The following is a 14944-nucleotide window of genomic DNA, read 5'->3' as shown; positions in this document are numbered from 1 at the left end:
AGAGGTATGGGCAATGATAAGAGGCATTGATGGAGAAGACAACCAGAGACTCATTCCCAGGGCAGCGATGCCTAATACGTAGAGAGTGGCACACATTACCATCCCTTCCTTCATTGTTGCTGGGATTCCCAGTACCGTGGGAGTACCTCGCACCAGAATGATTATAGAAGATTGAAGTAACTGCTCACCAACATCTTGAAGGCTACTTTGGAATGGTCAGTAAATGCTAATTATCAGCGTCCCCTCTCCCATACGAAAGTCTGAAAACGCATACCACCAATTTCAAGGACAGCTTCTACCCAGTTGTTATAAGCCTATTGATTGGTTCCCTATTATGAAAAGATGACCTCACAATCTACCTCATTATCAATGATCAATCAAGCAGTGTCCACAGAGAGAGGACCGCAGTCTCCAATTTTCCATCGGGCAGAAGATACAAAAGCCAGAAAGAAAGAACATTCTACGGGGTCATGAATAGATTCTATCCCACGGTTATAAGACTTTTGAATGGTTCCTGGGTATGCTAAGATGGACCCTTGACCTCATAATCTACCTCATTTTGATCTTGCACCTTATTGTCTACCTGTGCTGCACTTTCTCTATAACTGTGAAACTTTATTCCACATCCTGTTATTGTTTTCCCTGGTTCTGCCTCAATGCACGGTGTAATGATCTGATCTGTATGAACTGTATGCAAGACCAGCTTTTCACTGTATCTAAGTACATGTGACAATAAGAAACCAACTCCGACCTAGTAAATGATTTAATTGACAGTGGTTTAATTGACTAACAGGTTGCATCACTGTCTGGTATGGAGGGGCCACCACACAGTATCAGAGAAAGCTCCAGAAGGTTGTCAACTCACTCGGCTCCATCACGGGCACTAGCCTCCCCAGTATCCTGGATGCCTTCAAAAGGTGATGCCTCAAAAAGGAAGCATCCATCACTGAGGACCCCCATCACCCAGGACATGCCCCCTTCTCATTGCTGCCATCAAGGAGGAGGAACAGGAGCCTGAAGACATAGACTCAATGTTTCAGGAACAGCTCCTTCCCCTCTGCCATCAGATTTCTGAATGAACCCATGAACACTACCTATTTTTTTGCACTGCTTAATTTAATTTTATATATACACATTTATAGTCTGCTGCAGCTGCAAAGCAACCTATTTCACAACATATGCCAGTAAAGTGATATTAAACCTGATTCTGATTTTTAATTTGGAAAATCAAGGGGTAACTTGAGCCTGTGGATGACATGGGCTTGTGGAAAGATCAAATGTTCCCAGACTCCATAAAACAAGTTGTGGAAATCTGAATTCTCTGATTTCTTCGCTGTACATTGCGAGTGATTAAGTGAAATCTTGCAGTACAGGGAACTGCTGAGTGTGCTTTTGGAAAAGGGATCTTTCTCACGAGCCAAGGCATTTCATTAGCACAGCTTCCCACCTTCTGTTACAGCGGAGTGATTTGTGTGTCTGCTTCCAGTTTACCTTGTTCCCCTGCGACAGCTCAGTCTTTGGGTTTGGAATGGAATAAATTCAAGTACTTTCAATGACAGGTAAAAATAATGGACACTTCTTCCAAGAGCTAGGCAATTTCTTTATTATCCCTGCCAAATGAATCATCTCACACCCTGCAGCTTCTCACTGCCTTTTACTGACAGACTTTCTCGCTGTATCCTGATGACACTGGTTACACCTGCACTCTGCAATTGTTAGAAGACTGTATGAGTAGGCCATTCAGCCCTTCAAGCCTGCTGTACATTTCAATATAATCGCATGAGAGGGTGCAGAGGCAGTTTACTAGGAAGCTACCTGGATTAGAGGCCATGTGCTATTACGAGAGGGTGGACAAAATCGGGCAGTTTTCTCTGGAGCAGCGGAGGCTGAGGGGAGATCTGATGGAGGTGTTTAAGAGTATGACTGGTATAGAGTAGACAGTCAGTATCTTTTACCCAGGGTTAAAATGTCTAATACCAGAGGGCATGCATTTAATGTGAGAGGAGTAATTTCAAAGGAGGTGTGAGAGGCAAGTTTTTTTACTCAGGGAGTGGTGGATGCCTAGAAGGTGCTACCTGGGGTGGGGGTAGAGGCAGATATATTAGGGACTTTCAGATAAGCACATTAATGTGAGGGAAATGGAGGGATATGGACATTGTGTAGGCAGAAGGGACTAGTTTAGTTGGCCATTTGATTACTAACTTAATTGGTTTGCAACTTTTTGGCCCAAAATATTCATTTCCATAGATGTGTTGTTGAGTGGTGCTGCTCGGTGAGCCAGAAGATTCTGATCTCTAAATAGATTAACTAATTGATTACATTAGCCAAGTCACAGTGTGGTGGTAAATGGGTTTCTCAGGTTGGTGGGAGGGATATCCTGGGGATCAGTGTTAGGACCCTGGCTTTTTTCTTGATCTATCGGTGATGACCTGGTGTTGGGTGCAAGCCCCAGTTCCTCAGCCTGCTGGTAGAACGAAGGTTTTGTGAACTGCAAAAATGGTAAATTGGCTTATTATTGTCACACGTACTGAGCTGCAGTGAGAAACCTGTCTTGCACACTGTTCAAACAGATCTGATCGTTACACAGTGCGTTGAGGTAGAACAAGGGAAAACAATAACAGAATGCAGAATAAAGTGTCACAGTTACAGAGAAAGTGCAGGAAGACAATGAAGTAGATTGTCTGGTCAAGGAAATGGTCTTGTACTAGTGGGCTATTCGACATTTATTTTACTTTTTTTAGCAATACAGAATGGAACAGGCTTTTCTGGCCCAATGAGCCCCACCGCCCAGCAACCCACCAATTTAACTCCAGCCTAATCACAGGACAATTCACAATGACCTATTAACCTACTAACCATTATATCTTTGGACTGTCGGAGGAAACCAGAGCACCCAGAGGAAACCCACATGTTCATGGGAAGAACGTGCAAACTCCTTACAGATGATACCAGAATGGAACTCTGAACTCCGATGCCCTGAGCTGTAATAGGGTTGCGCTAAAGCGACATTGCCACGGTGCCAGTGCCATGCTCTGTCATATAACTGTGGACGGAAGATATCCTTGAGCCTGGTGGGACATGTTTTCAGGCATCTGTATGGGAGAGGGGACACTGATATGGTTGGCATTTACTGACCAGTCACAAGTATCCCTGAAGGGGGTGAACAGCATTTACATAGAACATAGAATAGTACAGCACAGTACAGGCCCTTCGGCCCACAATGTTGTGCCGACCCTTAAACCTTGCCTCCCATACAACCCCCCCCCCCCACCGTAAATTCCTCCATATACCTGTCTAGTAGTCTCTTAAATTTCACCTTGGTCTTCTGCAGCCTTTCTGGAGAGTGGTGCTCCCAGTGCTGGGTGAGAGTTCCCCCACTTAGACCCAGCAACAATGAAGGAAGGGGCAATGACAAGTACCGGGGTCATGGGGGCCTGAGACTTGCAGGGCAACCTGCAATCTTGCCCCTGCTGCAGGTGAGGATTTGGGATTGGAACATGGTGTTAGAGGAAGCACAGGAGATTCTGTAGATGCTAGAAATCTGGAGCAGCACACAGAGGGACTCAGCTGGTCAGGCTGCAACTGTGGAGAGGAATGAACAGTAGATGTTTCAGGCTGTTTATTCCTCTTCACTGATGCTACCTGTCCTGTTGAGTTTCTCCAGCATTTTGTGTGTGTTAGGCTGGATTTCCAGTATCTGCAGAATCACTTGTGTCTAAAGAGAGATTGGATAGACTGGGCCTGTTTAACCTGGAATGGAAGATTGGGGTGAGGGTGGGTGACGTCATTGAGGTTTATATTTTAATAAGGGACAGAGATAAGGAGGGTGACCAGAGTCTTTCTCCCAGGGTACAAGAGTTTAAACTAGAAAGCAGAAGTTACGGTGAGAAGGACAAGATTTAAAGGGGACTTGGAGGACAGGTTTCTCAACCCAGGGGCAGTTCAGTACCGAATGGCAAACTTAATGCTTTACAGCGTCAGTGACCCAGGTTCAATTCCTACCGCTGTCTGTAAGGAGTTTGTATGTTCTCCCTGTGACCTCTGGGTGCTCCAGTTTCCTCCAACTGTCCGTGAGTTGTGGGCATGCTATGGAAGCGTGGTGACGCTTGTGGGCTGCCCCTTTGCAGTGTTGGCCATTTACATAAACAAAATGTTCCACTGTAGGTTTTGATTTACATCTAACAAATAAAGCTAATCTTGATCTTTATCTATCACTAGGAAGTTTTTCCAAATGACATCTCAACTATGTCAGCCCAGGCTCAATTCCCCTACAGAAAGTTGTAGACACAGCCCAGTCCATTACAGGCAAAGCATGAAAAGACCCCCCACAATCGAGCCATGCCCACTTCTCACTAGTAATATCGTGAAGGAGGTACAGGGGTCTTTGATCCTACACCACCAGGTTCAGGGATAGTTATTACCTTTCAAGGGTTGTGGAGTGGAGATACGTCTCTACCGAAGGAGGTGTGAGGTGCTCCGTCCCTCCGCTAGCCTGCAGGTCACCCTCGGGCAAGGTGTAGCACCTGCTTAGCCCCCCACCTCTACCCAATCATGGTCATGGGAAGTCATGGGACCAGGTGGTGCAGATCACAAATCCTGGTTGTGCAACTACTGGCGCCAGGCAGACAGTCTCTGAGGTGTATTGATAATGGCTGGGGTCACCCGTCTTGTAAAGACACTGCCCAGTGGCAATGACAAACCACTTCTGTAGAAAAAATTGCCAAGGACAACCATGGTCAGGGAAAGACCATGATCACCTACGTCATACGATATGGCACATAACAAACAAATGAACCTTCAACCATCAGGCTCCTGAACCAGCGTGGATAACTTCACTCACCTCAACACGGAACAGATTCCACAACCTACAGACTCACTTCGAATGACTCTACAGCTCATGTTCTCAGTATTATTTTTATCTTTACAACTCTCCAGTGTATTTTGTACACTACAGTCACTGTTATAATGTTTTTGCTAAATTAATGTTTCTAAACAGCACTGCACTTTAAACCCCGCTTTCTGTTGCTGTAACTCTTGCCTGTCTAAACTCTTTTCTAATCCATAAATCTTCAAGAGGCCAATCTGTCCCTTTAGCTTGTTCAGCCTGTGTGTATGCCCCCAGTGAAAAAATTACTCTTCATTCCAACTGCAAGCACGGCAGTAATCTAACTTGATGCCACTTCTCCCCCCTCTCTCTCTCCCTTTCCCTCTTTCTCCTTCTCCCACTCTCTCTCTCTCCTCCCTCTCCTTCTCACACAGACAATGTCATGTCTATAATTAACTCCAGCCACACTGAGCGACAGCCAGATAACCACTCAAACAATTAAATGGCTGTGGGCGGCAGGAGGGACCACAGGAAGGAAAATTAACTGCCATGGCTCTCGCTCTGAACTCTCCACCTCAGCAGCCTTGCGTGGAGATCTGAATGTACTGTACAAAGAAATTGGATGAGATTTAAACAGAGAATTTGACCTGTTGGGTAACACACACAAAACGCTGGAGGAACTCAGCAGGTCTTGCAGCATCTATGGAAATGAATACAGTCTCGGCCCGAAACATCGACTGTTTATTTATTTCCATAGTACCTGCCTGGCCTGCCGAGTTCCTCCTGCATTTTGTGTGTTATTCTGGGTTTCAATCACCTGCAGAAACTCTTGTATTCGATATGTTGGCCTTCATTAAGATCGTAGGTCCATACGACACGGGAGCAGATTCACATCAAGTCTTCTCCACAATTTCATCATGACTGATTGGCTATATCTCTCTTAACCCCGTTCTCCCCATAACATTTGACACCCTTACTAATCAAGAACCTATCAACCTCTACTTTAAATATACTCAAGAACTTGGCCACAGCTGTCTATGGCAATAAATTCCACAGGTTCACCACTCTCTGGCAAAAGAAATTCCTCCTCATCTCTGTTCTAAAAGGATGCCCCCCCCCCCCCCACCACCACCATAGGAAACATCCTCTCCACATCCACTCTAACTAGGCCTTTCAAAATTCAATAGGTTTGAATGAGATCCCCCCTCACTTTTCCGAACTCCAGTGAGTGCAGGCCCAGAGCCATCAAACACTCCTCATACATTAACCCTTTAATTCACAGGATCATTCTTGTTAAGCTCCCTGGACCTCACCAATGCCAGCACATCCGTTCTCAGATAAGGGGCCCAAAACTGCTCACAATACTCCAAGTCTAACCAATGCCTTATAAGACCTCAGCTTTAGTTGGGGGATTGAGTTCAAGAGCTATGAGGTAATGTTACGACTCTATAAAACCCTGGTTTGACTACACGGAGTATTGTGTTCAGTTCTGGTCGCCTCATTATGGGAAGGATGTGGAAGCTTTTGAGAGGGTGCAGAGGAGATTTACCAGGATGCTGCCTGGATTAGAGAGGGTGCAGAGGAGATTTACCAGGGTGCTGCCTGGATTAGAGAGGGTGCAGAGGAGATTTACCAGGATGCTGCCTGGATTAGAGAGGGCGCAGAGGAGATTCACCAGGATGCTGCCTGGATTAGAGAGGGTTCAGAGGAGATTCACCAGGATGCTGCCTGGATCAGAGAGGGTGCAGAGGAGATTTACCAGGATGTTGGCTGGATTAGATAGGGTGCAGAGGAGATTTACCAGGATGCTGCCTGGATTAGAGAGGGTGCAGAGGAGATTCACCAGGATGCTGCCTGGATCAGAGAGGGTGCAGAGGAGATTTACCAGGATGTTGGCTGGATTAGACAGGGTGCAGAGGAGATTTACCAGGATGCTGCATGGATTAGAGAGGGTTCAGAGGAGATTCACCAGGATGCTGCCTGGATTAGAGAGGGGGCAGAGGTGATTCACCAGGATGCTGCCTGGATCAGAGAGGGTGCAGAGGAGATTTACCAGGATGCTGCCTGGATTAGAGAGGGTGCAGAGGAGATTCACCAGGATGCTGCCTGGATTAGAGAGGGTGCAGAGGAGATTTACCAGGATGCTGCCTGGATTAGAGAGGGTGGAGAGGAGATTTACCAGGATGCTGCCTGGATTAGAGAGGGTGCAGAGGAGATTCACCAGGATGCTGCCTGGATCAGAGAGGGTGCAGAGGAGATTTACCAGGATGTTGGCTGGATTAGACAGGGTGCAGAGGAGATTTACCAGGATGCTGCATGGATTAGAGAGGGTGCAGAGGAGATTCACCAGGATGCTGCCTGGATTAGAGAGGGGGCAGAGGTGATTCACCAGGATGCTGCCTGGATCAGAGAGGGTGCAGAGGAGATTTACCAGGATGCTGCCTGGATTAGAGAGGGTGCAGAGGAGATTCACCAGGATGCTGCCTGGATTAGAGAGGGTGCAGAGGAGATTTACCAGGATGCTGCCTGGATTAGAGAGGGTGGAGAGGAGATTTACCAGGATGCTGCCTGGATTAGAGAGGGTGCAGAGGAGATTCACCAGGATGCTGCCTGGATCAGAGAGGGTGCAGAGGAGATTTACCAGGATGCTGCCTGGATTAGAGAGGGTGCAGAGGAGATTCACCAGGATGCTGCCTGGATTAGAGAGCATGTCTTATGAGGATAGGTGGAATGAGTTGGGGATTTTCTCTTCAGAACAAAGGAGGATGAGAGGAGTCTTGATACAGGTGTACAATCTGGTAAGAGGCATCGATTGAGTGGACAGCCAGAGACTTTCTCCCAGGATGGAAATGGCTAATATGAGGGGGCATAACTTTAAGGTGATCGGAGGGAAACACTTGGGTGATGTCAGACGTTTTTATTTTACACACAGAGTGGTGCGTACGTGGAACACATTGCCAGGGGTGGTAGAAGCAGATACATTAGAGATATTTAGAGACTCTTACATAGGCAGATCAATAAAAGAAAAATGTGGTGCTGAACAAATTAAACTAATAATTAAAAGCCTAACTAAATGAGGGTTAGTAAATCGTGGGCATGCTATGTTGGCACCAGAAGCAATGGTGACTCTTGCCAGCGGCCTTGGACTGCGATGGTCACTGCCCAAACAATACATTTCACTATGCAAAGTCTGAGCTATGAATATATATAACTAGGGTGCCTAAGACTTTAGCACAGTATTGTAGTAATTTTATGTGAGTGGAAGGGGGCAGGGAGAGGGGAATCATGGTTGGGAAAAGAGGAAGGGAGAGGGGAGGGAGCTGGAAGCACCAGAGAGACATTCTGTAATGTTCAATAGAGCAATTGCTTAGAATCAAATGACCTTGCCTGGTGTCTCAGGGCTGGGTGTGTCTGCAGCGACACCACCCCTGCCCCCGGCACACCTCTGCCACACCCCTCCTGCAGTGCCCCACCCTCACCATTCCCAACATCCTTTGTTCCCACCAGATTTCCAAACTCACTCTCTGGTCCATGTTGACATGTAGAATACTGTGCAAAAGTCTATTGCACCATAGCCAAGATTTCAGCAAAATACTGTACTTTCAATACATATATGATAGCTAATCTCTTAAAAAAATTCTCTTCTGCCTACACAATGTCCATATTATAGAGAAAAGGTGAATGTTCAGATTTTATCCCCTGGTGTGTCGGAGAATGAGGGGAGATTTGATAGAGGTATACAAAATTATGAGGGGTATTGATAGAGTAAAATGCAAGCAGGCTTTTTCCACTGAGGTTGGGTGGGACTAAAACCAGAGGTCATGGGTTAAGGGTGAAAGATGAAATGTTTAAAGGGAACCTGAGCGTGATCTTCTTCGCTCAGAGAGTGGTGAGAGTGTTGAACGAGCTGCCACGGGAAGTGCTCCCACTTAAAGGGGAGTTTGGATAAGTACATGAACGGAGGGGTATGCAGAGTTATGTCCCAGGTGTGAGTATGTACGTTAATAATAAATGTACTTTGAACTTGGAATTTTGAACTCCCTCTAACCTGAGAAGCGTATTCTCTGAGGTTTGACATTTGTGACCCTGGGGAAAAGATTCTGACCGTCTACCCTATAGGCAACATAAGAGCTCAGCATGGACTAGATGGGCTGAAGGGCCTGTTTCTGTGTTGTAGCACTCCATGACTTTATGCTGCCTCCTTAAGAGAATGGGTGGCTGTACCTGGGCAAAGGGCGTACAATGTGTCGAAATAATCTCCAACTGCCCTGCAGTTTCTGCATAATTGGGTAATCTCCAATTACTCCAATTCTAATCTCCATAGTGTACGATGGAGATCATTCCTACTGGTTGAATCATGCCTGGTCTGGAGGCTCCAAATCAGGATCACGAGATGCTTCAGAAGATTGTAGACTCATCGAGGACATCTTCGAAAGGCAGTGCTGCAACAAGGCGATATCCATCATTAAGAATCCTCATGGTCCAGGACTTTCCTCTAATCATTGCTACCATCAGGGAGGGGGTACAGGAGCCTGAAGACCCCTCTTCCCATTGCTACCATCAGGGAGGAGGTACAGGAGCCTGAAGACCCCTCTTCCCATTGCTACCATCAGGGAGGGGGTACAGGAGCCTGAAGACTCCTCTTCCCATTGCTACCATCAGGGAGGAGGTACAGGAGCCTGAATTCCCCTCTTCCCATTGCTACCATCAGGGAGGGGGTACAGGAGCCTGAAGTTCCCTCTTCCCATTACTACCATCAGGGAGGGGGTACAGGAGCCTGAAGACCCCCCTTCCCATTGCTACCATCAGGGAGGAGGTACAGGAGCCTGAAGACCCCTCTTCCCATTGCTACCATCAGGGAGGGGGTACAGGAGCCTGAAGACCCCTCTTCCCATTCCTACCATCAGGGAGGAGGTACAGGAGCCTGAAGACCCCTCTTCTCATTGCTACCATCAGGAAGGGGGTACAGGAGCCTGAAGACCCCTCTTCTCATTGCTACCATCAGGGAGGGGGTACAGGAGCCTGAAGACCCCTCTCCTCATTGCTACCATCAGGGAGGGGGTACAGGAGCCTGAAGACCCCCCTTCCCATTGCTACCATCAGGGAGGAGGTACAGGAGCCTGAAGACCCACACTCAATGATTCAGGAACAGTTTCTTCCCATCTGCCATTATATTTCTGAATGGTCCATGAGCCCGTGAGCACTATTTTATTTTTGTAACGTCAGACAGTTTTTACGTCTCGCACTGTACTGCTGCCACAAAACAACAAATTTTATTACATACAGTACTGTGCAAAAGCCTTAGGCACAGATGTATAGCTGTTGTGTCTAAGACTTTTACACAGTACTGTGGTAATTTTATGTATTGCTCTGTACTGCCGCCGCAAAAAAAAAATTGTGACATGTGAGTGATGATAAACCTGATTTGTGATAATGGTCTCTATTGTGGACTGAGAGTGAGAGAGGGGAATCATGGATGAGAAAAGGGGAAGGGACATGGGAGGGAGCAGGAAGCACCAGAGAGACATTCTGTAATAATCTAATTGTTTGGAATCAATGACCTTGCCTGGTATCTCAGGGCTGGGTATGTCTGCACCTACATGAATCCCCACTTCTGGCACTCATTCTCTGCCATCTGTCCCACATCCCTCCTGCAGCACTCCACCCTCACCATTCCCAACATCCGTTGCTCCTACCAGACTTACAAACTCTCCCCCCACCCCACAAATATAGTACCGTGCAGAAGTCTTAGCTATACATATAGTATGTGCTTAAGACTGTTGCACAGTACTGTATGTCAGTGATAATTAACCTGATTCCGATTCCAATTCTGATACTATTTTCTCTTTTTCTCTGTCTGACAAAGAACCTCAGACATGAAGTGTAACTCTCTCTCTCTCTCAGACTCTCTCCCCTCAGACGCTACATGTGCATCTCCAACATTCACATCTCCACCAAGTTCAGATCCTGTTTTTAGTTCTTCTCATGAGCAGTGAAGTCATGTCCTTTTGGAATTGAAGGGGGTACAGAAACCCAAACCTTCCCTCTCACTCCAGGCTGTGAAAGGGTTAATATCAAGTTGCAGATAATAGCAATTTCTAACAATTTGACACCAAGTTTGGGGGCGTAGGGGACAGTGGTGAAGGCTATGAAAGCTTGATTTGGTGAGAGATTATCAAAAGAAGCTGGGTGTCCTCGGGCACAATTTGCACAAGTATGTTGGTAATTAGGCAAGCCAACAGATTGTTATTGCTAAGTGGGAGGTGAATTGAATGTAAACAGGGAGAAGTCATCTTCAGAAAATCACAGAACACTAATGAGACCACATTTAGACTGCTGTGGACAGTACTGTTCGAGTTATTTCAGGATGGTTGCTAAGGTATTGAAATCAATTCAAAGAGGGCAACCTTTACCTCAAAAGTTCATTGATCAAAGTATGTAAGCAGTATACAGCTCTGAGATTCACCTTCTCCAAATGTCCATGGAACAAAGAAAACTTATACCCAAATGCACAAGTTGTCTTAAGAAGGGACTGGGTAACTTGGGTTTGCAGCAACTCAGTTTAGAAGAGGGAGAGGGGATTTGATTGAAATGCAAAGTTCTGAGGGGCAGGTGTGGAGAGGATGTTTCCTCCCTTGTGAGAGAACATTGAGCTTGGAGTCACTGTGAACACTTATTTTTAAACAATGTACCTCTCAGGAGTTTTTGGAGCCCTCTTAAGGTCCCAGTCACAGCTTAAACCACTGCCCCACAAACAATCACATCACTCCAACACCTTAAATGGAGTTCTACGTTCTCAATTGGGCAGCACAGTAGTGTAGTGGTTAGCACAACGCATTACAGTTCCAGCGACTCGTGTTCAATTCCCGCAGCTGCCTGTAAGGAGTTTGTACATTATTCCCGTGACCAGGTGCTCCGGTTTCCTCTCACAGTCCAAAGACCTACCAGTTGGTAGGTTAATTGGACGGTGTAAATTGTCCCAGGAATAGGCTAGTATTAAATCAGAGGGATAGCTGGGCAGCATGGCTCAGAGGGCTGGTAGGGTCTGTTCCTCACTGTGCGTCAGTAAATAAATTACGGAAACACAGCTTTCAGCCCCACTATTCCATCCTGACCGAGGCTCAACGAAGCCAGTCCCATTTGCGTGCATTTTGCCCGCTTCCCGCCAAACCTTTTCTACCTCTCCCAGTATATTTCATTTGTCATTACCGTACCTGCCTTAACCAACTCCTCTGGCAGCTCGTTCGACCCAGCCAACACCCTCTGGGTGAAGAAGATTCCCCTCAAGTCACTTTGCAAATCTTTCTCCTCTCACCCTCATCCATGCAGGTGTGAGGTGTGCACTTTGGGAGTTCAAATGAAAGGAGGGAGGTTGCATTTAATGGTTGACCGCCTACCAGCACTGAGGTACAGAGGGATCGTGCAATCCAGGGCCACAGTTCGTTGATAGTGGTAAATGCCGTGTATGCCATGCTGGTCTTCATTGGTAAGCGTGTTAACTACTGTATAAGAGTGAGGAAGTCATGTTGCAGGTCATAAAACTTTAGTTAGGCCACGTGGACTACTTGTGCCATTCTGGTCATCAACGTTATAGGAAGGATGTGGAGAAGGTCGGAGAATGGAGTTGAGAGGGAGAATAAATCAGCAATGATGGAATGGCGAAGCAGACTCGATGGGCTGAATGGCCTCACTCTGGTCCTATAGACTGTGGAGAAGTTCACCAGGATGCTGCCTGGATTAGAAGCCGTGAGCTAAAAGAAGAGGTTCAAAAAGCTTACCTTGTTCTCACTAAGGTGTCAGAGGTTGAGGTGACCCCTGAGAGGCACATCATCATCATCATTATGTGCCGTGCTGTATGACATCATCATTATGGGCTATGTCACATGACATGGGCAATCATGGTCTCATGACCACGATTGTTCTTGGCAAATTTTTCTGCAGAAGTGGTTTGACAATAGACAATAGGTGCAGAAGTAGACCATTCGGCCCTTCGAGCCTGCACCGCCATTTTGAGATCCTGGCTGATCGTCTACTATCAATACCCGGTTCCTGCCTTGTCCCCATATCCCTTGATTCCCCTATCCATAAGATACCTATCTAGCTCCTAGGTTTGCCATTGCCTTCTTCTGGGCAGTGTCTTTACAAGATGGGTGACCCCAGACATTATCAATACTCTTCAGACATTATCTGCCTGGTGACAGTGGTCACATAACCAGGACTTGAGATCTGAACTAGCTGCTCATACGACCATCCACCACCTGTTCCCGTGGCTTCACATAACCCTGATCGGGGGCTAAGCAGGTGCTACATCTTGCCCAAGGGTGACCTGCAGGCTAGCGGAGGGAAGGAGCACCTCACACCTCCTTTTGTAGAGACGCAACTCCACACCACCACCCACACCTAGAAGGTAGACAGTCAGAATTATTTTCCCCCAGGATCAAAAATGTCAAATCTCAGAGGACATGCTTCTAAGGTTAGAGGGAGTTCAAAGTAAATTTATTATTAAAGTACATACAGTGTATGTCAAACATGAAAAAATCTGCAGATGCTGGAAATCCAGAGCAACACACACTAAAAGCTGGAGGAACTCAGCAGGTCAGGCAGCATCTATGGAAATTAATAAACAGTCGACATTTCGGGCCGAGACCCTTCTTCAGGACTAGAAACATCGACTGTTTACTCTTTTCCATAGATGCTGCCCAACCTGCTGAGTTCCTCCAGCATTTTGTGTTGCCACACTATATATCACCAGACACAATCCCGAAATCCATTTTCTTGTGTGCATTACAGGAAGCTTAAAGAGGATGTGAGAAGCAGGTTATTTCACATGAGAGGTAACGGACCCAGAATGGACTACTAGGGGTGGTGCTGGAAAAAGGCAGTTTGAGGCGTTTAGACAGGCACGTTTTATTGAAGGGAATGGGGGGCGGGGTATGGATGATAGGCTGGAGGAGGACATTCAGCATGAACTGGCTAAAATCAGCACAGCATCGTGGGCCGAACGGCCGGACCGCTGCTATACTGATCTATGCTCAGACTCCGGTCCTCAGTAGGTCAGTCCAACCCTGCAACAGCTCGCCCCTAACTTTACTAGGCAGCCTCTGATTTAGACCAGGGGTAAACAACTTCGCCCACCCCCGCATCGTCCAGCCCCTCCCCTTCCAAGGCCCCAGAAAGACCGCTTAACCTTAACCGTTTCGGCGCCGGGCTCGGGGCAGCGGGCTTGTGAAGCAGGCCGGGGTTTGCAGGGTTAACCCGCTGCCGTCGCTCGGGGGTTCGGCTCCTACCTGGACACACCTCCCCCTCTGGGGACGGATTGATTGCAAACGGCGCCGGGTTTGGAGGAGACCGACGGTGAGGTACCCGACACAAACCGTGCCGCTTCCCTGTCACCAGGGATCTCGACGCACCCTCGCAGTTGACAATGATGATGGCGAGCATGTAGTCCTTCCCCAGCATGGCTCCCGGCGAGAGGGGGGCTCGCCGCCTCTTCCATAAACGAGGGTCCCGGTTAATCGCTCGCACCGCCGGTCTGCGCCCTTTCCGCTGATGGCTTCCTCGCTCCGGATCCCACCGCACTGGAACCTGGAGGAACGCGTTACCGACCCAGAGATGGCAACCACACGCCAGCTTTGGAGACCATTAACCCCTTCGGCTCACTGATCGGACAGAGGCGCCGATCTGTTAACCCTTTCACAGCCCCGGCGTGTGAGAGAGGGGCGGTCTGGACCTCTCCCCACCCTTATTCCTGCAGGACACGACTCTACCCCTCCTTGAGAAAAATCTTTTAAAACAACAGAATCTGCACTCGGTGGAGGTGAGGACGCTGAAGATGAAGGTCGTGCAGCGTCTTGGGGCGGGGGGAGACGGAGGGAGAGGAAGGGGGGAAAGAGAGAGTGAAGGGAGGAGGAAGAGGGATGGATAGATGTGTTTTTTTTTGTCTGAGGCTCTTTGCCTGAAAAAAGAGAGAGAGAAAGAGAGAGAGAGAGAGAGAAGGTTCATTAGCACTGACAAATGTGAAATGTGTTGCTTCGTGGCAGCAATACAGTGTAATACATAAAAACTGTAAATTATTATAAATATATATTAAAATAAATTAAATAAGCAGTGCAAAAGAGA

At 47.3% G+C, this 14944-nt stretch overlaps 1 protein-coding gene across 1 annotated transcript in view; it reads right to left on the bottom strand.

Annotated features, from left to right (window-relative positions):
• Positions 1-14470, bottom strand: part of apbb3 (amyloid beta (A4) precursor protein-binding, family B, member 3) — a 67010-nt gene extending 52540 nt beyond the window's left edge. Inside the window, exon 1 of the mRNA XM_059990654.1 lies at positions 14236-14470. Coding sequence (XP_059846637.1) covers positions 14236-14284 — 49 coding nt within the window. The 5' untranslated portion in view covers positions 14285-14470. The remainder of the gene's footprint in view (positions 1-14235) is intronic.
• Positions 14471-14944: the final 474 nt, after the last annotated feature.

The sequence above is a fragment of the Hypanus sabinus genome, chromosome 15 (assembly GCF_030144855.1).
Source record: "Hypanus sabinus isolate sHypSab1 chromosome 15, sHypSab1.hap1, whole genome shotgun sequence".
Lineage (NCBI taxonomy): Eukaryota > Metazoa > Chordata > Chondrichthyes > Myliobatiformes > Dasyatidae > Hypanus > Hypanus sabinus.
Note: the sequence above shows the minus strand (reverse complement) of the source record. Positions and strands in the feature narration are given on the sequence as shown.